Source organism: Gouania willdenowi, chromosome 1 (genome assembly GCF_900634775.1).
Source record: "Gouania willdenowi chromosome 1, fGouWil2.1, whole genome shotgun sequence".
Classification (NCBI taxonomy): Eukaryota; Metazoa; Chordata; class Actinopteri; order Blenniiformes; family Gobiesocidae; genus Gouania; species Gouania willdenowi.
In genome coordinates, this window is record NC_041044.1 from 18475923 (window position 1) to 18501943 (window position 26021).

The following is a 26021-nucleotide window of genomic DNA, read 5'->3' on the forward strand; positions in this document are numbered from 1 at the left end:
ATAAAGCAATTTACAACAAAGTCATCTCAATGGTCTTATCAAAACATAAAATTCGTATGAAGAAAGAAAAAAGCCAACAGGATCCACATGAACAAGCATTTAGCCATCTAACAAAATCAACATAGTAAAACACCATTAAAGAAACATAAACAATTATTTGATATAGCCTCCATACACTCCCATCAAGATATATCTCATGACACGACAGCGTATCCGTTGTTTGTGTTGGAAACACGAAGAAAAAGACAACAACAACAACTCAGAACAGCCTCAGTGAGGCGCATCCACAAAGCTAATCCTTCCTTTTGTACCATTCACTGTAGAAAATATGAACAATCTTCTGATCTTACCTTTGTTGAAGGTCTGGTAACTCTCCCATCTTTTAAAAGCTGTTGTTTTTCCTCAAAAAAAAGTTTCTCTATTGTCTCTAGCACTGTCATCCTGCCTGTAGTGTTATCCCGCCCACTAGCTAGAGCAAGAGAGAACGTAGCAGCAGCGGCCACGTTAAATCAATTAACTAATGCACTGTGAACGTATGTATAGCATTTAGCATAGCGCGGTTACATCCAAAGGCAGCGTAGAGAGCTGCCTTTTTACGTAAATGGTTTTCATCTTGAGGAACTGACAGCGCATGTGCAAACACATAAAAACACACTATGGGAACAGAGGCAGAGCAGCAACATGCTTTTGGGAGAGGGTGTGGCCTCCTCCTGCCTTGCAGCGGAGTGTGTGCAGCCGTTCCAGAAAATAGCACTTAGTAATTTGGGTAATGAAACGCACAAAATGCTGACACTTTCAAACTTATAGGTACTGTATGCTATCAAAAATGAAAAAATAAATGTTATAATTAAAACAAATAATCAAAATATCAATTCACCCTTGGGTAGGCACTGCCTACCTTGCCTACCCTGACTGTATGTCACTGGCTCCGGTCCTATTCGGACCTGATAACCCGCCCGGTTCTGTAATGCTGGAGGAAGACACACATTTATGATCATACACTTATAATGAAGATGAAGTCAAGGAATAGATTTAACACCATTTATTACAGATATGATTTACAAGTGAGTGAGATACTACTCAGCACTGGCCCCCAGGGTTCCATCACACATGTGTTAAGCAAGCTGAAAGAGACCACTGTCCTAGCATCCCCTGGCTTTATCCTCTTTGCTCCTCCTCTTCTGCCAGGGCCCTCTACTCCACTGACCTGTATCAGTAATCAATGGGTGTGGGATCAGGTGTGCACCGCTGAGTGATGTGTCTGTATGTGTTTCTAAGTGTAATGTACAAATAATGTCCCTAATCGTATCGTATCGTGACACAAATTGTATTGCCAAATGCCAGGCAATACACACCCCTACTTCAAACCCGTACTCTTCAGGCCCTGCCTCTGGGTCTTTGGGAACATTTTGATTTCAACCACCTTTGCATGTAGGATACAACTGCAACTATTTTTGTTACTTTCAACAAACACCTGAACCAATTGCACAGGAAACTTTGGGTTGGTGGACGTTTCTCAAGTTCTTGAGGAGCCTCCAGTTCCTCTAAGTCCTGGACATCCACCGTTCCATGCTGTGGTTTTGTTTCAGCATAAATGTTCTGAGCCACTAGTGCTTTTTCCTCAGTGAGAAATTTAATCTCCTTCTGTTGCTTCACTTCCACCTGTTTCAGATGGTCAGACTCATCCAGCAAATCAGTGATTTACCTTTTTATAGAATCTACCTCCGTCCTAAACTGCTCTATTTGTAATTGAGAACAGTGCAGCTTATTCAGTAAGTGGTTGTATCCTGTTGTGCAATATTTAGCAAGCTGCTCTTCCAGAGCTCAGTTTTTCTGCTGAAGTTGCATTGTCTCTGTTGTAGTAATATAGGGACACATAGTCTCCATAGTGTTGTGTTGTGGAATAGCATGCTGTGTGGTTGCTGCCTCCGCCATCTGATTATGAAGTTCATACAACTCCTCCCGAAGGCTGTGTATGATGGTCTTTTGCTCCACTGTCTTCGATTTAAACAAAGCCAACTCAGCGTTGAGTCCTTTTATCTCCTCTTTCTGGAGATCCAAGTCCATTTCACGTTGCATTGTTCTCACATTATAATTTTCCTTTGAAAGCTCCCATGTGATTAATACATTTTGGAGCTCCAACTGGCACACTGCATATTTCTTTACAGCACATTCAAGTTCATCTTGTTTCTTCTGCATCTCCAGCTCCAGGATGTTGTACTGCAGCATCTGAGCATTTTTCTCCTGTGATGAAGAAGGCTCACGGAAAGTTTGCTTTTCAGAAAACAAACCACTCTGCTGATATTTAAACGTGTTCATTTTCATTTGTTAAGCTTTTGTTTGTATCAAGTTGCTAAGCTGTGAATCGACCAATTCACCAACTTCTGCGTATTGTCTTCGATTGTTGTCTCTCAAGCTTTTTAAAAGCGGAACGAACGTCAGCGGTAATCCATGACGTCACGCACGTCACTTTCGCTCGAGCGCAATTTCATGTTTTTTTTTTTTTTTTTAATTTATGATTTGTTTTCCCCCCAACTTATTTCAACAAACTTCTGTGTCACATGACATGAACAGTAAAATTTAAAAATATGACACAAATACAACAAAGCATAAGGAAAATAATAATAAAATTAATGGGCTATTTTTTGTGCTAACATTTTGTAAATTACGTGAAATTACATCCACACATCAGAAACAGACCCCCCCCCTCATTTTTTTTTTTTTTTTTAAACAACAACTAATAAACACAGAAAGAAACAGCTGTTTGACCTGAACGCACCTTCTCAACTATTTAGCCTCAACATTATACACCACAAATTCCTTACAGGGACAAATTGCATTCCTAAATTAAAATTCAACTTATTGTGCCTTTGGAGAAATGATAAGTATAATTATGTTATCTAATTGTGTATTTTTTTTTATTACAACATAATTTAAAATATTAACAGAGGAGAGAAGTTTAAAACAGAAGTTTTAATGGCAAACAAAATACAAATTAATTTCATTTTTTTTAATTTAAAACAATGTCTAATTTATTTATCAGTGCACCTTTTCTCCATAAATCAACTGTATTGAAACTTAATACTGATTACTGAGGATTACCTGAACTGTATTATTGATGAAACAAAAAGAAAGAAAAAAAAGTAACTAATGGCTTTAAAAACGGAAGAATGGATCTAATCATGTACTGACACTGTTTTTCACTGCAATAAAAAAAAAAAAAAACATTTTATTTAACATACATATCAGATTTTAAAGCATACCATGGTAGGGGGCATTTAGCATATCTGAATTTGTGTATATAATATTTTGTTATTATATATAAATTATTATTTAAAAAATGTTTTATATTTTTAAGGAAGATGCCAAATTGAACATTTTGAAATTACCAGAAATCACTGTTTATGTTATTAGAAAACAACAAATCATATAGGGAGTTCCATATAGATTTAACTATTTCACATTAATAAAATAGATATTTTGTTGTTTATAAATTTGTTTTACATAAATAACAATTGTCCACATTCAGTATAAATATTTTATGTTAAAATAATTTGATGGGTAAATGTCTTTGAATTTTGGAGTGGACTTCTTTAAAAGGTAGCGACCTCTAGCCGTGAGTCTGTGGAGCTGCAGTGCGTGTTGACGTCAGAGACTGTGACGCGGTTTCCCCGGCAGCAGTGGCGGAGAGTCGGAGACCGTTGGGCGAAGATGGCGGACTCGCTATCGACAGGTTCAGCAGAGGAGAAGGAGAAAGAAGGCAGAGAGAAAGACAAGAAAGCAGCCAAGTCTGAGGACAGCAGGGAACCAGACAGGGTTACTGTGACGCCCAGTTTTAACGAGAAAAACGGCGGCAGTAAAACGAAGAACCGCAACCTGGCAGGTGAGGCTAGCCTGGGTTTGAGCATAGACTGTAAAAAGAAGCCTCCAGTGACAGCGGCTGCAGGCTGAAGGACCGCTGCTTTGCTTCCTTCACGGGCGGTCACGCTGACACTGACAGGATCACACACTGACACACGTAGACGCTGACATACTACAGTGCAATGTTGTGTTCTTGAAGTCACACCAGCTTTTGGTGCTGCTCGCTGTTTATGTAGCTACAACCATAGCAGTGCCTAATCAATCACTGATCTGCATTAAGTCTGTATTATCATACGTGTCCTAACAGTTTAGAGGCTGTCAGAAAGGCAGCACTAGTTATTGTCACCGGGATCAATGGAGATCCGTTGTTTTGTTTTGTTTAGTTCAGTTGCAGAGATGCCGATAAATGCATGTTAACTCTGCATATGTATTTATCTAATGTTGGCATGTTTACACCTGTACGTGACAGATTATTTTTGCAATCGGCTGCATTTGTATTGTAATTAACGCGATTTATCGTTTTTTGCAATATGAATGAGCTAAATTGGAAATAGTCCTTGGGCGGCAAATGTATCCTTTTTTTTTTTTTTTTTTTTTTTTTTGCTTTATTACGCTACTCTGCACTTGATCCTGACAGTGTTTTGCAGCTCTATTCCTAGCTTCATTACACAACATTCTAACTTTTTTTAATGTGAAATTCATAAGCAAACTCCTGAGATAAGTGTATTTCAAATTACCAAATTGTTTCAGTGTTAATGATGGCTTGCAAAATAGTGATTCCACTTTGTTACATCAAAACCACAAATGTAAATGTATTTTTTTTTTATGTGATAGACCAACACCGTGTGCCGAATAATTGTAAAATTTAAGGTAAAGGATACATGGCATGTAAAAGCATTCATCCCCACCCAGTGAATAGTTTGCAGAGCAACCTGCAATCACAGTTGCACGTCTTTGTGTTGTTTCCGCCACCTTAGAACATTCTAAAAACTGACATTTCTGCACGTTCTTCTTTGCAAAATAGCCTCAGCTCAGTCAGAATGAAGAGCGTTGGTTAACAGCAATGCTTTACCTCTTGCAAGAGATTTCCAATTGGATTATGACTAAGCCATTGTGACAATTAAGTATGCTTTGATCTAAAGTTAAACCATTCCAGTGTAGCACTGGAATGGTTCAAGGTTCAAGGTTGTTGTCCAGTCTAAAGTCTTTTAAAGGGTAACACGTTTTCCTCGTGCCTTTTATTTGAAACCAACCATCGCCTCAGCCTCTTGGTCCCTGTTGAATGAAAGCATCCCCACAGCATGATGCTGCCACCACCATACTTCACAGTGGGGAGGGTGTGTTCAGGGTCATGTGTAGTGCATTTAACCCAAACAGAGCATAAATTAAATTACGTTATAAATAAGTTTGATTGATGATAATTAACAAGATGAAGACTCTTGTAATCTTGACATGTGTTGGTGGCCCCAAGAAAAGTTGTGATTTCAGTTGTGTGTAACGATTTTGGTAATGTTTTTTGTGTGTCTGCAGACCTGTCTCTGTTCAGGTTTATAACGACTGAGCTCACCAGAGGCTACTTTTTAGAACACAATGAGGCCAAATACACAGAGCGTCGAGAGAAGGTTTACACATGCCTCCGCATCCCCAAAGAGCTGGAAAAGGTAAACACACACACACACACACACACACACACACACACACACAAACTTAATTCTGAGAAACAAAAATGATCAATTCTGTAACAGCTGATTGTGTGTTCCTGCTTCTTCTCGTCCTTGTTCAGTTGATGACTTTTGGCTTCTTCCTCTGCCTGGACACCTTCCTCTACGTGTTCACCCTGTTGCCCCTCAGGGTGATTCTGGCCCTGTTACGACTGGTCACGGTGCCCTGTTGTGGCCTCAGGTAAACCTATCAAGGCGTGTGCCTTGAATACATTCCAATAAACCAGCTTTTTTTGCCATTAAAAAGAATAATTACAATTTAATTTAATACTTAAGGATTTTTTTCTCTTAATTTTTTTGTTTTAAACCTTTATTTAACCAGGATTGTCTCATTGAGATTGGGAATCTCTTTTTCAAGAGAGATTGTATGCGTGTTACATTTGTTCTGTTATGTAATGCTACAGCTATTGTTGACATATGTTATCTATGTATGAGAACCTTCCTGCCAAAATACATTGGCATATTCAGTGTATAACAGCCATTCCCACAGTATCCATCCTCATCAAAGACTCGGATACATTTACTTTAATCAAGTAAAGAAAATAATAACCCTGTATTAATGTAGTTTTCAGTCCTGTTACATGCACAGTGCCCACTACAGGATCATAAAAGATACTGGTTTGAATTGGATTTCCTGGGAGGAGTTAGTCAAATGACCTCCTAACTTTTTTCAGTACACACTTTCTTATTTCAACCTCTTAATTTCTTACACCAAAGCTTTGCTTCAATGAAGTTCTATACCCAGTTCCACAGTACTGTGGTGTGGACATTCCGTCAGCCTACAAAGCCCTCACATGAAGTGTAGATGGTAAACTGTTTTGTTTTTTTTTCTCTCTTTTACAATGAGAGACTCAGCAGAGGACTGTCGATAGCATTGTTAACAAACACAGATATTAGTTATTAATCCCCTGTACATCCTGGGTCAAATACCAATGTCAGATGAAGGTAAAGAAAGTCATAATGAATGGTGTGTGTTTTCATCAGTCTTTTTCACAGCGTTAACACACAGAAACAGTCAAAGTCACACTCCCTTCCTCCTCAGGGCGAATACAGAGAAGTTTAAAGAACCCACCCTACATGTTTTTACACTATATGACCAAAGTATGTATGAGGAGAGCTTTCTCATACAGGTGTGTGGTGCTCGCTTCATGAGGTATGGCAGACGGGGGCTTGAACGTTGCATTAAGGCATTTACACTACCAAACTTAAGAGATCTCGCTAACACCCAGTATTTTTACTGCATTTAATCAAATACAGAACAAAAGAGGATGCAAATAACGCTCTAACACGACAGCCACATGTTTTATTTTTGCTAACTTTAGCTCACTCTCAGTCTACCTAATCAATGACCAGTTTGTACCTGCTGTACACAACAAAAGTCCATGTCAGAAGATTAAGTAATTAAAAAATGGTGTATGTTAAAGACGATAATCAGGATATTAAGAGTTTAGTTGAACTATAGTATATTATTGTGATAAAGTGTTCACTGTAAATTTGGCTGCATGGATACAGGCCCTATAAATCTAGAATGACTGTAGTTACATTAGCTTTGGTCACTTTTTGATAAAAACACATATCAGTGTGTATTTTTGAGCAACATCAAATTAGACTACAAATTTAAAACGTTTGTTTTTTTTAAATTTGATTTACTTGCTGTTGTGAACCTAACCTCTCAGCCGTACTGATAAGCCTCAATGCCCCACAGTAGGCCGCAACCCACAATGTAGGAATCAATAGTGTTTAACCTCTAACAATAACAATTATTCAGATCTGTCATTAGTTATTATCATCGGTTTTTTTTTTACATTTTTTTAAGCATCGAAAACAATTTGTGAATAAAGACGAAAGGCGATTTGATCACAGTTCACTGTGAAATCTTACAACTTGCTATGCACTGTATGCCCGTGTTACAGTAAAAAAGAACTGAAGAAAGTGTTGCGTGTTTGACAAACTTAGTGTTTATACACTATTAAATATCTAAATCTAATGCGTGATTTAGTAGTTGGTTCTGTGTATTTCTTCTGTTGAAAGTATTTATTCAGTTATTTATCTTTACTCTGAGTAATGGTTGCCCTCGTCACTTGGGTATTTATTTATATATATATATATATATATATATATAAATAAATATATAAGAGCAAGTCTTTGTGGTCTTAAGTTATTAGCTAAGAATCTTTTATTTGTGTGTTTGATGTTTATTGAAACACATATGCAGTAATGTTTAAAACCAGCAGAGTGCAGCAGAGCTCTGTCACACTCTGAGCCATTGGACGTTTGAGCTTTTTTTCTGATGTTTACTTTGTGTGTGTTTGTGTTTAATCTTTGGCCATTATCTGTGACCTGTGTGTGTGTTTCAGTGGCTCCCGCCTGCTGCAGCCAGCTCAGGTTTGCGACGTGTTGAAAGGCTTCATCATGGTGCTGTGTTACTCCATGATGGGCTATGTGGATTACGCCATGATGTACCACCTTATCAGAGGACAGTCCGTCATCAAACTCTACATAATTTACAACATGTTGGAGGTCCAGACACACAGCACTATTACTCACTGTATAAGTGACTGATTGATAGTGTTCCAAAGTTTTGCACCCAGTTCTCACTCCCTCATTTCTTATGTTGACAGGTAGCCGATCGCCTCTTCTCGTCTTTTGGCCAAGATATTTTGGACGCGCTGTACTGGACTGCTACAGAGCCTAAAGAGAAGAAGAGAGCACACATAGGAGTGATTCCTCACTTCCTCATGGCAGTGCTCTATGTTTGTATCCTCCGTCAGACCACACTGTGTACTGGAGTCACCACAGTGGTGGAAAATTAAAGCAAATGGATTTCTTTCTTTTTACAAGAAACTTTATTTAAAGTAAACTAGAGACTTCAAATCTTACAATGTAAAAATATTTAAACTCAAGAAAGGTAAAGATAAACTGAAAGCTCACTGGCCTGTTAGAGCAGTCAATTCAGTTTACTCATTTTTAGGTGAGATTAGAGGAAACATTCAGTAAATATTCAGTAAATCACCATATTGTGTTTTAAAAGTTGCTACCTCCATGCTCGGCACCTTTACTAGATTATCTATAGCTGTACTTCACACAATTGTTGAAATTAGGCTTTTTTTCCCTGAGGAAAATAGTGGCGGAGATATTTTTTTAATTAAGTACTAAGAGATAGGGATTTTTTGACTCTTGAAACTGACTTGGAATCAGTATATTGAATCGGATCCCCTCCAAATGTTAATGGAATCTTTCATGGCGTAAAGTCTATCTTTGGTTAAAACGTTGATCACATCTGTACGCACTTTGAGTCTCTTTGAAAAAAGTGGCATATAAATCTAAGCCATTATTATTATTATTATTATTATGACCTCTTTAAACAAGGCTATTTGTGGCCCCTAAAATGAAACAATCGTTACCCTCCATTCTTAACCATATTATGCTGTTCTAGCTCTATAGATGTATGATTACAAGTTTGTCAGCAACTCTGCACTTTTTATGTATGAGAATCAACACAAAGAAAAATTGTCCATCTTCTTTAGTAAATATTTCCTTTACCATGTGCTGATAAAGTCCTTCATGCCATCCTCATCATGGTACAGGCCACCACCCTCAACGTGGCCTTCAACTCCCACAACAAGTCCTTGCTCACTATAATGATGTCAAACAATGCAAGTATAAAGTTTATTCCTTTTGTCCAAGTGTTGCAGCAGGACTCCAGTAGTTTCATCTGGCTTTTTCCCGCAGTTTGTAGAGATCAAAGGAAGCGTGTTCAAGAAGTTTGAGAAGAACAACCTCTTCCAAATGTCAAACAGCGGTAAGTAGGAAACAGATTGTTTCCACAAATGTTACATCTTTGACATTTTGAACCTAATGGTTTAATACAAGGTAAAAAAAAAAATTTTGGAATAAAGCTCATCCGACGAGGAAACAAAGTAGGTTAATCCAGGATTGCTTTGTTTTGTTTGTTTCCCACAGACATAAAGGAAAGGTTCACCAACTACATCCTCCTGCTCATCGTCTGCCTGAGGAACATGGAACAGTTTTCATGGAATCCTGGTAACTGATACTGTGCAGTGCATGCACCTTTCTAAAGTCAATAATATGACACTGATATACTGGAGTATTATTGAACACAGACTGGTGACGTATAAAAGAAAACAGTATCACGAGCCACCGCAGGATAGATTTAATGAAAAAAAAAAAGTTTAATTTTGAAAATGTACAAATGTATAAGAAGGGACATGTGTACCTACAGCATGTTAGCTGCTGAGTACCTAATTGGAAGGACCAGACATTTATATCACAGGTAAAAGTCCGCCTCTCTCTCATTTAGTGTCAGACATATTTTAGTTCTAGTGCCAAATACGGACCAGTTTGATCTCAAGTGGGCAGCCAATTTTAGGCGGGAAAACAAGCAATTCATTCTTCTGCTATCTAAATATATGTAAAGTAATTAAACTTACAGACAATATCCAATCTTTAAATACATTTATTTGAGTTTTTGCCCTGTTTTTATTCAATTTGTGGAATAAATTTGATAAAATTGCAGGATTTTGGAAAAGATAAAGATTTATTTTTCAACACTTAAATGACTAAAAGATAAAAAATCTACAACTGAATTATTTGGTATTTTTACACAATGATTCATGTTTTCTGTAATTTCTACTTTATCCTGTGGGCCGAATTCGATGCTCTAAAGGGACGGATTTGGACCCCGGGCCTTGAGTTTGACACATGTTTTACACAGTTTCATCAAACGACAAACTACAGATGAAAATGTTGGTAATATTTATTCTTTTCATGAACTGAGGACTGATTCATTTTCGTGAATAATATATAGTTGAGCATCACAGTTATGAAATGTGTAATGTCCGCCTCAATCCGGTCCTGTACAGTACGCCTATTTTTTACTCATTTGAAAAAGTCAGCAGCTTTGTTTGTGATTTGTTTCTGTTACTCTTTTGTCTTGTTATGGATTATGCTCAGTGAGTTGTTCTTGTTTATTTTCAGACCACTTTTGGGTGTTGTTTCCTGACGTCGTCATGGTGATAGCCTCTGAAGTTGCCGTGGATGTCGTCAAGCACGCTTTTATCACCAAATTTAATGACATCAGTGCAGATGTGAGTCCATTCTTTACACGATTAAGGTTTAGTTTTTGTTTAAGCCCGGTTTAGTTGAATTAAGAATAAACCAGTAAAAGGAGTCAAAACTTAAACAACTAAATAAAAATTATAATTTTATTGTTCAAATATTTTCAGGTTGCCTCAAAAATAAAAAAATCCTTTTTTTTTTCTGTGCCAAGCTTTGCACACTTTATTAATTTTACAGTGATTCTCTGTACCTTAAAACAATGTCCAAAACGTCTTGTTTACAGCGTTTGATTAGAACCTCAGGTAACCTCAGTAACATCATACAGCTCCTGACATATTGTCTTCATTATAAAGGTCATACCGATGAAATTCTTCTGAAACACATTTCTTAATCAAAATGTATGTATCTTTAGTGCTTTAACAGTTACCAGTGGTAGCCCAGATGTCAATGTGGTTTTACTCAGAATCCACTCATTCTATTTTTCTTGGTACATACATTTTCCTGGTTCCACACTACCTTCCTTAGTGTAGTCATCCTCTTTGATTTCTTCCAAGGAGTAGTAAACTGCTTATGTAACGTAGAGCAAACCCACCACCCCACCCCACCCCCCAGGAAGAGATTAACCACTTTATCTTCAAACTGTCACTCCTGATTACACAAACCTCACTCAAGCTGTTACATTCCAGCACTTGTAAATCCATGCAGGTGCATATTTATTTACGGTCCTGTTTTTACTTGTTGCACATTTTCAATCTTTTACCAGTAAGCCTTCACATAAATACACTATTCTAAATACCCTAATAAGAAAATGTAACTATACCTATATGTAATTAATGAATCCAAAGACATTTTTCACATTTGTGTTGAACTCCTGCTATTGGTGTTTCTTTGTTTCAGGTGTATGGGGAATACAGAGCCAGTCTCGCCTTTGACCTGGTCAGCAGTCGACAGAAAAATGTGAGTGTTAAACGTTCATCAATCTGCCTGAGAACTTAAACAAATGTGTTGTACGTTTGCTCAATTAAATAATATCTTAATGGATTAATTCTTAGTGTCAGATTTATGTACTTAATAAAGCATTGGCAGTCGCTCTCCGTACGGTTGCCGTATCAATATTCCGACATTCTATCCTTACGCAGCGCCCCTATTTGGCCAGTTTAGGTCACGTGACTAAGACTAAACACAACCCTAACCCTAAAAATTGTTGCAATTGGCACCGGGGGTTGTCCGTATGGCAACAGTACAAATAGACACTTTCTAAAGCATTTTGGCAGCTAACTAGTGAATTAACTGCACTCAGACTGCAGAGGAGAATTAATTGATTAATTGGATAACATTGTGAAAGGTTATTCCTTAAAAACCTGGTTTCATTAATATTGCTGGCATTTAGTCAAGTTGTACTCAAATAGAAAACTACATCAGTCATTTTAAAAATGATTAAAAGAAAAGTTCATAATTCTCTGTAATTCACGCTTTGATTTGCAGCCAAGTTTACTGGAGAGTTTTAAGGAGAAAATGTGTGCCATAAAACTATTTTGGGATTGGTTGCACTGGTTAATGTTTTTCTTTCTTCTTTCCAGTTAGTGACAATTTTAATATTACTAATACTTGTTCTTATTAATAAATATAAGCTGGGAAACACCTGAAATGCAGATTAATCTTCCTCTGCAAATGTTGACTGATGTACCATAACTTTATATTTCTAACATGTTCTAGCTAGTCTGACTGAGTGAAACAGGTAATGATGATGTGTTTTTTTTTTGCCTCTAGGCTTACACAGACTACAGTGACTCTGTATCCAGAAGAATGGGATTCATCCCACTCCCTTTAGCACTACTGGTCAGTCACTGGTTCTGAGGGTCATCTGATCTGAGTGATGTTGTTTAAAGTATGTCTAAAACCTTTCATCACATTATTTCTTTCTCCAGCTGATCAGAGTGGTGACCAGCTCAGTGAAGATCCAGGGTTCTCTCTCCTTTATGTGTGTGCTGCTGTTCTACCTGGGGTAAGTGCTGGAACGTCCAGTGTTATGTTGGTGGTCTTTATTTGTTCAAGTAATGTTATCTCCTGGTGACGTGGTGGTCCTTTGTCAACAGTATGATCACCCTGAAGGTGCTGAACAGCATCGTCCTGCTGGGAACGTCCTGCACATTTGTCAAGGAGGCGAACATGGAGGAAAAGCTGTTTGAGCCGCCGCCTTCAGCCGCCTCGAGTCGAGCAAACTCAAGAGCGAACCGGACCAAACACGTTCACATCTCGCCTCAAGGTAGTTTAGCTCACTGTTCACGCACTGCTACAGTGCAACTGCTGTCAGGAGGATTAGAGAATGGAGAATAGGTCTGCATGATTTTGACTAAAAACCTAATTGAGATTCTTTGGACCAATATTGCGATTTTTATATTTGATACATTTAAATGCATAAACTGCTAAAATTATGAGTGAAGGAAGTCATGTCACTTGTAGACTGTCAAACAACATATTCTGGCTCAAATTCTCCCACATTTGATCAAAACAAATTCATCTACTTTCAAAAATATTTGGTTTTATGTGGCCAGCGCCCTCTTCTAGAGGAATCACAGAGCGTCAGTCTTAACACTTCAGGATCTGCTTTATGGAAACGCAGACATTTTATCTGTTCCAGCTGAACCTGAGATCGCAAGGCTCCACCATTCTGATTGGTGAACATCACTCAAACGCCAAAGACAGAAGGAAAAAAAAACCTCAGCCTTATGAGGTTACGTTACTGCAGTAGTCAAAACCGATATTGATAAACCTTGCAACCCGAATGGAGAAGCACATTTGTAAATGGAAATCACTTTTCTATACAACAACAAACTACTAATAATATGAGTTCAGGAAACATCATTCAATATTTAGTTTTATCACAATTAATCAAAATTACTGAGCCTTTAATAAATAACCTGATAAAACTAAACCTTCCTCTTGTGTTAGCTTTCTGTTAGCATTTCTTATGATAACAGGTCAGTTTTGGCCCATGTCTTTAATCAGCTGTACAATAACAAAGATATTATCTATCATCTAATTCGTTTCTCATCACTTGGTTATCTTGTTAGGATTCCTAATCAATGAAAATATTGGTCATAATATTTTTGGTGTGGGCGTCTGAGCCTTCATCTTGTCTGTGTACCCCTTGATTTAATACATTTTTTTTAATGGTACAATGATACTAAAAAGAACTGAGAGGCAACGGGAAAACGTGATCTGAAACATGGTTTAATGATAACTACGTATGTGTAAGCCATAGAACTGTAACATGGTTCACCAGAGTTGCGTTTAATTCAATTGTAAATGACAGTTTTATCAGTATTTTCATGCCAATGAAAATGACAGTCAATTATCTGAACTCAATTACAATCCAATTACATGTATTTTCATTTACAAATAATATTATATCATAATTGTAATTAATTACCAATTATGCGATTACAATTATAGTTTACCCCAATCCTGGTTCTCTCTGCCATGCTTTTTTTTTTTTTTTTTTTTACATTTTTTAATTCAAACTGCAAATTTAGAAATTTTGACTTTGTTTCCACATCTTATTCCCACATGAATAATTCCTGGTTTCTTTCCAACAGATCCTACAGCTGACAAAGGAGTGCCACTAAAAACAGACGTTTCCCAGCCCACCAACATGGCAGACATTACTTCCACCGTACTGCCCAAGAGTGACTCTGACACGTTCCTCACGACGCCGGACGGAGACGACGACGACAAGATCATCAACGCAGACACGGGACTAGAAGAAGAGGGACTGAAACAAAGAACGCCCAAGAAAGACTTGCTGGAGATCGATCGCTTCACCATCTGCGGCAACAGGATAGACTGAGCAGCTGAAGTGTTAATGCAGCGTGCACGCAGCACCGCCTCGTTCAGGGATCAGACACGGGTCACAGAGTGAGCTCGGACCAGCTTCCTCTTATGCAGCTGACCCCTCCACTTCTTATTTATTTATAAATCACTGACGAAACAAGCCAAAAGCTATGAAGCTGCGGAACACCTTAGGGCTAGCCAGATGTTTGCAGCTGGGCCCCCCACGTGTGTCCGAGAAAGGCTCCGAGAGCCGAGTCTCAGCCAATCGGGGAGCTGCAGAGGAGGCTTTGTGTGAGCTAGTTAGCGTGTGTGTGTGTGTGTGTGTGTGTGTGTGCAATCGCTACAGCTGGGCTGTGCAAGTGTGTGTTTAGAAGCACAATCATGCTTACAGTGAGCTGGTGTTTTTAGAGCCGACAAAATCTTGGAGGTTTTTCTACAAACTATGACTGAGTCAGACATTTTACACACATAAGGAAGTCTTGTATCAATTTTTTTTTTTCTCTTTTTCTTTTGCAGAAACACACTTGCTTACAAAGAGTTCCTGATTGAATAGAGTTACTGTTAAAATGAAACATGGTGAAGCTAACACGTTAAAATGGATACAGTGTTAAATCTGGATTTAAAGTTTAGATTGTGTCTCAAAGACAGATCAGAGTTTGGAGCTTTAGTGTAATTATGCTGCACTAATTGCTGTTGTTACTTCAAAGTGCAGAGAAGTCAGTGCCTTTTATTAAAGGCACTGGTAATTATTACATTGAGGTGATCTGGCCACCCACAATGATTCAGGTCAATTAGTTTTATACTGATTATTAAAGTGTGAAGCCTACAAACAATTTATTAATGAATAAAAAATACTGCAGTCCTGTTTTGTAAGTTTAATCCTGCGTGCACTGTAAGAATAGAGCTGAAGGAACAGTATTTCTTTTTCTTTTTCATCTTCGCAGCTTTGTTTTTAACCTTATGTTCATATCAGGAGTTTATGATAAAACTACACTTGTTTTCCGACTTTGGTGTGGTGTGATTATTCGTGTGTCGTTGGACAGAAACAGTGACCTGTTATGATGAGAAGAGTCACTGTAGGTTCTGCTAACAGAGAAACAGCAGAGCACTGTTCTCATGTCCGTCAGCACGTTTATTCACAACTGTTTGAGAATCTTTCCCTGTTATGAACCCATATTGTCTGCTTGTCATTACAGTGAATACAGTATGTCTCACACTGCGTTGAATGAATTCATATTCAACCCACAGTGTACCTGTAAGGGGAGCCGATGAGCAGAGCGCTGATGAATGGAGAGAAAAAAAAAATAAAAAATTCAATCCAACACAGTCAAACTGTTAATGCTCCAGTTTTTTTTATTAGATTTTATGAATCTTGATTTGAATGTAGATGCTGAGTGCAAATTATGATTTAAATGTTACTTTCTTATAGTCAAAATGATCAAATATTCAACCAAAGCTCTGAGTAAAAGTCCTCCCAGTCACTGATTATCATGAATCATGTACCTAATGTGAAACACACATAAATATTTACAATATTGTGCTTTTCATTATCTTTCCAAAGATGAAAACTTCAAAATTCTTAGGAGCTCAAATATTTTTTTTTCATTTGCCTCAAGGTCTTTGTTCGATTCCTAATTTTAAGCATTTAAAAGTGTTTCATTTTGGTCTTCTGCCTTTAGGGCCAGATAAAGTGCAGACTGGCGCTCACGTGGGCTACGGGTTTGTTAAAAAATAAAGTGCAATTTTAACACTAAGGTGTCCCTGTTTTCACTTCCACATGTAACTGATACATACAGTTTGAAAAGCACCAACAATATCCAAGCAATAAGTAATGATATCAGTCCCTGTAAGATCAACACTTCAAAAAGCTTTGATTTTGTGATTGATTCTTTGTTATTTGGATGAGTTTAGTGGGAAAATGCTTGGAATTAAGGAAAATTGAGTTATTTCCCCAATTTTTGATAAAGTGAGACGTGTTATATAGGTGCAAAAGCCCCTGCAAATATTATCATTGTGATAAATTTGTGTATATGGAGAGAGAAACATAACTTAAATGTTTATTATTTTTTGCAATGATTCATGTTTTATCTGTCATTTTTACTTATTTTAGGGCAGTGTTTTCCAAACTCTTCAGACATTTAACCTGGAGCCATGTACCCCCTACTCCTGCACACTTAAAAAACATAATGTAATGCAGTGTTTTTCAACCTTGGGGTCATGACCCCATGTGCGGTCACCTGGACTTCTAATGGGGTCCCCTGAAAAGTCTAATTTATAACAAAAAAAAAAAAAACCACTGATTTAAAATTTTCTTTATAAAATGTTTGAATTATTATTCTCGTTTCAATTATAACACCACAAACACAAAACAATCTTAAACAACTGCATTCTTTCACTTTCTGAAATATAAATCTAGTTTAAATAAAATGGCGTTTAAAAATATCTTTGCATCACTTTGTTCACTAATCCTGGCAACAACAAACATTATCAAAAGTTAATTCTTGAAAGGAAGAAAAAAAACATGTGATATACAATGTAGTCTTACAGTGACATTTGTCTCTGACTTTCACCTATATCCTGTTTAGGAACAATATATAATAATAATAAAAAATAATAATAATCTGTAACCACAGGCTAATGTGTAATTTGTGGTAATGCATGGAGGGATATATTCTAGTTTCCAATTTGTGTGTTTTTATTCATGTACCCCCTTTGACAATTTGCGTCCGCCTGGGGGTACCCGTACCCCACTTTGGGAACCTGGGCTTTAGGGGGTTGATTTGTTGTTACCAGTCTTGGTTATTGAGTACATCTAAAACTATCAGTTTTTCCACCTATATTTGTCTACTACTGGCTTATCTGACGAGAAAAACACAATTAACCACAGAAATAATTTTAGAATCGATCACAATAGTTATTTTACTTGAAATATTCATCGCTAGTCAATACCTTTGTTATGATAAAAACCACTTTTTTTCTTGTTGAATCGGTACAGCTGAAATATCATGGGTTTAACTTTCCACATTTTGGTGTAAACGTTAAAACATGCTGTTGTGTGTGGATGTAAAACTCTCCATCATTGCTGGATCAGCGCGGGGGCGCGCGCCCACAGGTGCTCACATCGGAGTAGACGAGCACGAGCACTGGGGATTAGGGTCCGGGCAGGGTGAGGAAGGGACACCGGGACAAGGAGCACATCATCGGCCATGATTCTGTGAGAGCTCCGGGCAGACATCAGAGATGAGTCGGTACCGAAGGACCAGGAGCTAACGGAGCGGAGGACCGTCACACGGTTTGTTTCACTCTTTGTGAGCCGATAAAACACCGACTGGGACCAACAGCTGTGTCCCAGTATCGAAGCAGAACTCCAGGTCCTCGTTCGTCCTCCGCCTCAGAACTGGACTTTGCCGAGCCATGCTGTGGAGCAGGTGGCTCGTGCTGCTGCTCTGCTGGGGGGGCACCGGCGGGGAGCCGCAGGTGGATGCTCAGGACCGGGAGGAGGTCCGAGCGGACCCCCACAGACAGCGGTCCCCTCCACCGGTGGAGCCGCTGGACTTTGGGTTCGTGCCTGCAGCTGTGTACGACACCCACGCTTACTACGAGCCCGGGAGCATAGGCGTCCTCTTCCACATGGTCCATGCGTTTCTCTACGTGGTCCAACCTAACACCTTCCCCAAAGGTGAGGTCCCTGTCCCTCATCTCTACTTTATTCATCAACACATCCACCATTTATGTGTGTCTGTGTTGGCTAATAATGTTTATCTACATCTTTAGAAATGTAACTATCAAACCACATTTCAGCACAATGGTCAATGGTCAGTGGTTTACAAATTGTACCATTGTACAAAAATCAGTGGTACGTAAATTCATTAGATCCAATAGATTTTTGTACAATGGATTAGAAACGAGCATAAGACAAGGACCCTGAACCTATCTGACACAGTCTAAGATTAAAAAGACAATTCAAAAAAACTTAAGAAGAAAATAATAATAACAGTATAGGACAGGTTTTAGCTGAAGCTTTTGTTGAAGCTGGTACAAAACAAATGCCTTGTAAAAAAATGAGTTTGACTAGAGCATCATCAGAGTAAAGTGGAGATGAACATTGTAATACAAGTGCATTGCATATTCTTTCATTAGAGTTCAAGTATCTCTGAAAGCAGGATTCATTGTTTGTAATTATTGATATTGATATCGGATATTGGTCCGAAAACAAATATCAGATTTTATTGAACTGCAATATATATTACATTATATTTATTTAATTGTAGAATACTGTAGATATTATGTTGAAGGTTTAAATGTATGTAACCAATTGGTTAATAATACATGGGTCAGTTTTTTTCATCCCTACTGTTGTTGACTATTGTTCTCTGTTTGAGTAACATCGCTTGATCAAGTCTTTTCTAACATTCCACACTACAAAATAAGTAATAAAAGTATGTATGATTCATGCTGATATTGTATCGATATTGGTATCGACCAATATGCAAGGATGCAATATCGGTATCATATCGGAAGTGAAAAAGTTGTATCGGGACATCCCTATTTCTAATTAATTATTATTGTTGTTGTTATTGTTGTTACTACGCGGGTTGTCGTGATACAACTTTTTCACTTCTGATATGATACCGATACCAATATTGATCCGATACAATATCAAGCATGAATCACTTTGTTGGAGTGTGAAGCACAAAAGTATCCATAGGTGACCTATGGATAATTTTATCGGAAAGCTTATATCGGTGATTTTAGATGCAGTGCGATAAAATTCGATATTCGTTTTCTCGCTGATATCGGACCGATATCCGACATCAATATTGGATTGGGACACCCCTAGTTACTACACTCATAATTTACTTACTTGTTGTAACTATTAATATTATCATTATAAGCAGTTTTACATCAAACTTAATTGGTGCCATTTATAGCACATTGTAAAACGTACATCAAGTAAGTTGTAATAAAACACCTGATAAGTAGACATGCACGGTGGGCCTCATATCTAAAGCTCCTGAATTAAGTTCATAGTTTAAAATTGTATTTACTTTCGTCAAATCATCTAAAGAGGAGATCTCTCTCAGCCGTCACATGTTGGAAAGCTAAAGAACAACTGGCCAAACTCTTGATGTAACAACCTCATGGTCGTCTTTGTCAACAGAAATCAAAGGGCTAAGTCCAAAAGAGACTTCAAACAGTTGTTTCAAAGGTTTATTTGCACAAGGCTGCTGTTTCCATCATTTCTGCCTGAGAGGTACATCTGTAGAGTTAAAAACCAAAGGTTGAAATGTTTCCCGTCAAACAGCAGAAGTCCAAAGACAGATACACAGCCTGCATGGTGGCGCTGGTCCCACAAACCAATGTTATGAGCAGATTAATGGGGATCAATAGCTCGTCATAAGTCACAAGTGGCCAGTCATAGCTGCAAAATTCATGTGATCGACTAGTATTGATGTCTGTCACATGATCATTTCTGACACCCTGCTGCCCCCACGGGGAACATCAACCACACTCTAATGGGCTCACTGGGCCACAACTGATCAAAAGTGGTTTGTTTGTGTGCTGTGCTGTGCTGTATGGAGAACTACGAGTGGTCACGTTGGAGGATGACACAGAGCAATAGGATTGAAGGTTTTAAGTTGCTGCCATTTTGGTGTCCAGGGTTAGAGCCACTGGCTGCCTAATCAATTAGCAGATCAGCGATTAGGGGAGGCTTTCACCGTCACCTGGATCACAACATAATACCTTAATCCACTGGACCATATGCTGCCATTGCCATGGACCTTCTGGGTTCTCACCAGGAATTTTTCACAGCGTGGGGGAATAGCGAGGTGTGTGAGCGAGTGTTGTAGGGTAGTCCAGGCGCATCTTCCCCAGAAAAATTAGAAATTTATAACCTGACGGCCAAATTTTGTGAAATAAAGCTGTTTTATTTATTTTTTTCTTAAATCCTTGTTACTGCCTTACTTTAAAGCCTAATTCATGATGAATGGAGTTATAGAGTTACTCATGCTTGGTGTAAGTCCTCCACTAATAAACACTCAGACACTGTATATACAACGATAAGTATAAGTAATTTACTTATGAAGTGCTTTTTGCAGATAAAATGACAAAGTGCTGTACAGAGCTGTGGTGAAAATACAACGGGTGCATATACATCATAGGAGCAACATCATAAAAGGATAATAAAAAATTAAAATCCAGTTAACTAAAAGCTTTTCTGAGAAGCACAGCATAACGTGCATGGCTGTTCATCATAGGAATGGGATCCACACAAGGTTCCTGCTGCTTAACAGAAGGTTTTCCTTGCCACCATGATGAATTCATGTTGGGTGTGGGATACATATGTATGTGTATATACGTATATATGCATATGTGTGTATCCATAAAATGAAGAGTCCGTCCTTAAGACTGCTCTGCTGTAAAGTGTCTTGAGATACCATTGGTTATGATTTGGTGCTATACAAATAAAGATTGATTGAGATTGATTGATTGAGAAGTGAAGTCTTCAACAGTTGAGCTCCTGGAGAGACTGATGCAAGTTATTCCAGAGTCTGGGAGCCACAGCCAGGAACGCCAGATCTCCTCGGGTTTTAAATTTAGTTTTTGGGATCTTTAGGAAACCCTGACCTAAAGACCGAAGGCTGCGTTCTGAAGTGTAGGGGCACAACAAGTCTGAGATATATTGAGAGGCCTGACCATGTAACGCTGGGAAAGCAAGATTTGGGGATTAAGATTTTGTATTCTATTTGAAACTTAACTGGAAGCCAGTGCAAGAAAGAATGGGGGTTATGTGGGATGTTCTGGGAGCACCGGTCAAAAATCTGGCAGCAGCATTCTGTACGATCTGGAGTCTGTTTAGTGACAAGTGAAAACAGAACTACAATAGTCAATGCGAAATGATATGAACTCGTGTATGACCAGTTCGAGATTTGATTTTGATAACAGATGCCTCACTTTAGAGATATTTCTCAGGTGGTAAAAACAGTTTTTAGCAACCAGTTTGACACAGGATATACAATCTAAGAACTCAGATAAAAAGTGAAACTCTGAGTCATTAAAGGAGCAGTAGAACTGAATATCATCAGCATAAAAATGATAAGACATTTTTAAAACCACAGATCAACATCAACCACAGATCAACATTCTATTAGGGCTGGGCGGTTTACTGGTTCACACTGAATACCGGTATAAATTTTCGTTATGATATGAATTTTTAATATACCGCGTACCGGTATATTTGATTACACAACTTTCGGAACGCTAAGCGTTTCAGACCCTTTTCAACGTTGCACTTCTAAATAATTATGTAAACAGTAGCGCTCTGGTGTTAGTTGTGGTGTAAATTATATGTGTAAATGGATAAGAAAGACACAAATGAAATCTCTGAAGCTACATGTGAGCATGTGCCTGCGTGCACATGCCTCTGCGACAGGAGAACAACACTCATGGACACTGAGGCACGGTTAGCATAGCATGTCGAAAAGAGAGCAAAGGATCGCAGTTTGTTTTCCTATAACATGGAAATAAGTCCTGAGGGAGCTGCAAACATAACGCTACCTTATTCATCATAACAAACCACCACACCACTGAGTATGCAGCATTTAAAGCTAGAAATCAAGCTATTGCTAAAGCTAAGCTAACACAACAAAGAGCCATTGGGCTGCTGTTGCGAACTTGTGTTACTGCTAGTGTGGAATTATTCTAGAATATTCACTCATCATGACAGTAAAACAGACCATCCTAAGTCAATCTACTGCAATAATTCATCTCTCAACCAATAGAAAATGCAGTGAACACCTGATTATGCATGAAAAAAAAAATACCGTCATATTCCGTGAAACCGTTAGAATTTAGAAAAATACCGTGATATACATTTTTGGTTATACCACCCAGCCCTACATTCTATTCAAAAGACTCATTCAAAGACGAGCTTTTATTATGTGGGACCCACAGTAATATTAGAACTGTTATGGAAAGCTTTGATCAGGCCTAAAAAGAAGACCTGACCCGGCCTGAGCCCGACAGAACACGGCCCAAAGCGGGTCAGGTCTTGTTTTTTCTGCCCGATTAAAGCTCTAACGTCTGCATCCTCTGCTTTGTGACCCATAATCACCATCCAATATAAACAATGTGCTTCATAATCTCTGTGTATGTAAGGGGGTGGAGGCGTGTCCAAAACCTAATTTAAATTTGAAAAGTGTATGAATAAAATGTTATCTCTTGTCTATACAGTGTCTCGTGAGTATTTATTAGTGGAGTGGAGTGATTTTAGTGTTAAGAAGCCAATGGCGTGGAACAAATCCCATTAGGTGTGAAACATTGTAGAGCCCGACTGATATGGGATTTTTGGGGTGGGTACCGATATTGTGGTGGTCTAAAAAACCTATAGCCAATTATGAAATAAGAGCATTAATGTACACATGATATAAACATGAGCACAAATTCCTATAATATCCAAAATATGATTCAAGACAAAAAGACAGAACACTACCAAATTAAAATAAGGAACTTTAATTAGTAACACAGTCAACATAAAGAGTGTAAAGCCAGTAAAAAAAAACAAGATCAGGCAAACTTATGCAAACTGTATTTCCAGAACACAATGTAAAAACATATTGGAAAAAATCTCAAACAGCAAACATGGCTAAATCAAAAAACTGTAATCAATGAACTAGTGCACTTTTCCCAGTTTTGTAATCAATACTGACAATTTATCAGGTTCAAATGCAGAAAGCAGAGTGACGGAATCTCCATGCAGCAAATAAGCTTTTTCATCATTTACATTTTGACCGATGTTAATTAATCGGTGATATGACCAGCCCGATTAATCAGTCACTCTTGTTTTAAACTATGGATGGCCTCCTTTGCAGCAAAATTGGTTAACAGGTTATAAAAAACTGTTAAAAGTTAAAGTGTATTCCATTTCGTTACAACAGGTTCAAGAATTGTTTATTATTTATTATTTATTACATATTTAAAAACAGTTTTTCCAGTGTAGGAGTGGGCGATATGTCTGAGATGAATAACTCCTTGACCTACAACCTTTCAGGTCAGAGGGCAAGGTTGTGTCATACCAATCAATGTTAGCCTAAAGGCAGGGTGCACTCTGGGTAGGATTCCAGCCAAAAGTACCAAGTTACACACAACTCATATTTGCATTGATGGAAAATTGAAAACTGATTAGAATACAATAATGTATTATTATTATTATTATTATTATTAACCTTAAAAGAGACAGAAAATATGCACAATATGACTTATTACGATGCAATATGACAGACTTCACATTCTAAAATAGGTAAAATAGAAATAGCTACAGTATATAACACAGACTGAACCATGACCAACATATTTTGAGACACTATCATCACGCATTAAACCGTAAAACTGGCAGCCTACTGTGTAGCAACTTTAGTAAACGTCAAATCTCATGCAAAATCTTGTGCGTTTTCAGAGCGTGCATTTGTTGCAAATACAGAGGAGAAATATAAAATGACCAACAATATTTAACTCACTTAAACTGTATTAAGCATGTTTCGCAGGATTTGCTAAAGTTAAAAAGCCAGTTATGACATTTGATACGGGAAAGCCGATAAAACAGAAACAAAACGGAGAAAAAAAAGGTAAACTGACAAAAAAAAGGAAGGAATTGGGGAAATTTTAAAACAATGAAATCGGAGCCTCTGAAAATGTACTTCTCTTAACAGAAAATACACAATTTCAGTGTTTTTGATTGCAAAAATGATCCCACCAAAAAGAATGAATAGAGAAATGCATGAATATTTTTATAGTTGTTAACTCCACTGGCTCATGTATCAGTTTGTATACAGCTCATCCCCCATTATTTCTTTCAAATTGTACAATTTATTACACAGTAAAATGGATTCCAAAGACACACACAGGAACATGTATGTTAGTTTCTTTGGAGTTTTTAAATGGGCCTTTAATGTTTATCTGTGTGTAAGCTTTTTTTTTAAAATTGTATTTATTTATTTAAAGGGACAATGCATATTAATAAACATATAAATGTAAATATGCCAGAATTAGCCAATGGCTACTTTCCATCTGTAGTCCCTGGCAGATCAAGGAAATACAAAGACCAATATACATTAAAGACAAAAAATCATCACACAGATCATCCCCACAATTAAACTTGAGACATAAAACATAGTAGCTGAAGAAGATGAATGGAGTGTAGCATTTTAGCATATTATCATAATTCCTAAGAAGCAAATGGGAAGTAATTTGCAACTAAGGAATTTTATTTTATTTTATCAACCCTCAGGAGGAAATGTGGCCAACCATGAGTAAGTATCAGGTATGATGTAAATGGATGGATGGATGGTAAATTGGTGGCACCAAATATAAATACATGAAAAAAAATGTATATTCTAATACAAGGTATACATTTATTAAAGTAAGTATTGAACAAGTCACCATTTTTTAAGTAAATATATTTCTAAAAGTTATGTGTAATAATGGGAAATGAGCCAGGGAAAAAGTATTGAACACATGAAGAAAGGGAGGTGCAACAAAGCATGGAAAGCCAAGACACCAGCTGAAATCAACCAGTAATTAGAAAGCAATCCTGGCCCTCATCAGTGCAAATTCATATCAGCTGGTTCAGTCCCAGATAAGAAGGCGTCTCATTACCAAGTCAGCTGAGCACTGTTGGGGCCATGATCCAGAAGTGGAAAGAATATAATTTCACTATAAACAGGCCATGATGACCTGATGCTCCTCACAAGATTTCAGTCAGAGGAGTGAAAATAATTATCATAAGAGTTGTCCAAAAGCCAAGGATCACTTGTGGAAATGTGTTTTCTGGGAGTTTTATGGATCAAATAGCACATGTTGATATTCTGCTTGGTCACTTTCTTGCTTAAATTGCTTTCTGAACTTTCAAAGGTGGAGAATAAACAGATATTTAGCCTCAGTGTGCTTCCATTTTTGCTATTGTAGGTTTGAAATGCATCTTGGGAAACTTCGAAGTATACTTTAGTGGGAACAATCATCACCCCAATCATCCTAACCATAGTTATAGTATATAGTAAACAGTATATACTTGAGTTTGTAGTGTATAGTATGGAGTGTACCATTTCAAACACAGCCATTGAGTCAGCATGCAGTCGTGATCCGACTTTATTGTGTTTCTGTTTTACCCAATACTTTTAATTACCTATTTAATACCTTTTAATTAAAGGTAATACGTTAGTTTGTCAGTTGTGCTGCTTTGGCTTTAATGGCATAAAAAATAAAGGAATATTTTTCAGTCATCATTTGTCTACAGTCCCATTTTGTCGCATCGTGAACCCAGTATCGTGAATCCAATCGTATCGGGAGTTGAGTGAATAGTTTCATCCCTACAAATCTGTCTAAATCTGTGTTAGTCAGCACTTCTCCTTTGCAGAGATAATCCATCCCACCTCACAGGTGTGGCATATCAAGATGCTGATTAGACAGCATGAATATTACACAGGTGTGCCTTAGGGTGGCCACAATTAAAGGCCACTCTAAAAATGT

The 26021-nt window shown here is 37.7% G+C and overlaps 2 protein-coding genes across 5 annotated transcripts in view; both read left to right on the forward strand.

Moving 5' to 3' along the window:
- The first annotated feature begins 3677 nt into the window (after window positions 1-3677).
- On the forward strand, window positions 3678-15500 carry tapt1b (transmembrane anterior posterior transformation 1b). Its single transcript, XM_028457610.1, has 14 exons — window positions 3678-3883; window positions 5392-5522; window positions 5645-5763; window positions 7940-8102; window positions 8204-8339; window positions 9141-9238; window positions 9315-9384; window positions 9546-9626; window positions 10581-10690; window positions 11559-11618; window positions 12432-12500; window positions 12590-12666; window positions 12758-12927; window positions 14261-15500. The coding sequence occupies exons 1-14, from the start codon at window positions 3712-3714 to the stop codon at window positions 14509-14511; spliced, it is 1707 nt and encodes a 568-aa protein (XP_028313411.1). The 5' UTR covers window positions 3678-3711; the 3' UTR covers window positions 14512-15500.
- Window positions 15501-17629: 2129 nt separating this feature from the next.
- Window positions 17630-26021, forward strand: part of prom1b (prominin 1 b) — a 40377-nt gene continuing 31985 nt past the window's right edge. For 3 of the 4 annotated variants that reach the window (XR_003674105.1, XM_028447147.1, XM_028447165.1), the window contains exon 1: window positions 17910-18174. Coding sequence is in view for 2 of the 4 variants with exons in the window: in XM_028447147.1 (XP_028302948.1) it covers window positions 17910-18174 (265 nt within the window). In the remaining 2 variants the exon portion in view is untranslated. Of the gene's footprint in view, window positions 18175-26021 lie in introns of all 4 variants that reach the window. The other variant, XR_003674104.1, reaches the window with a different exon arrangement.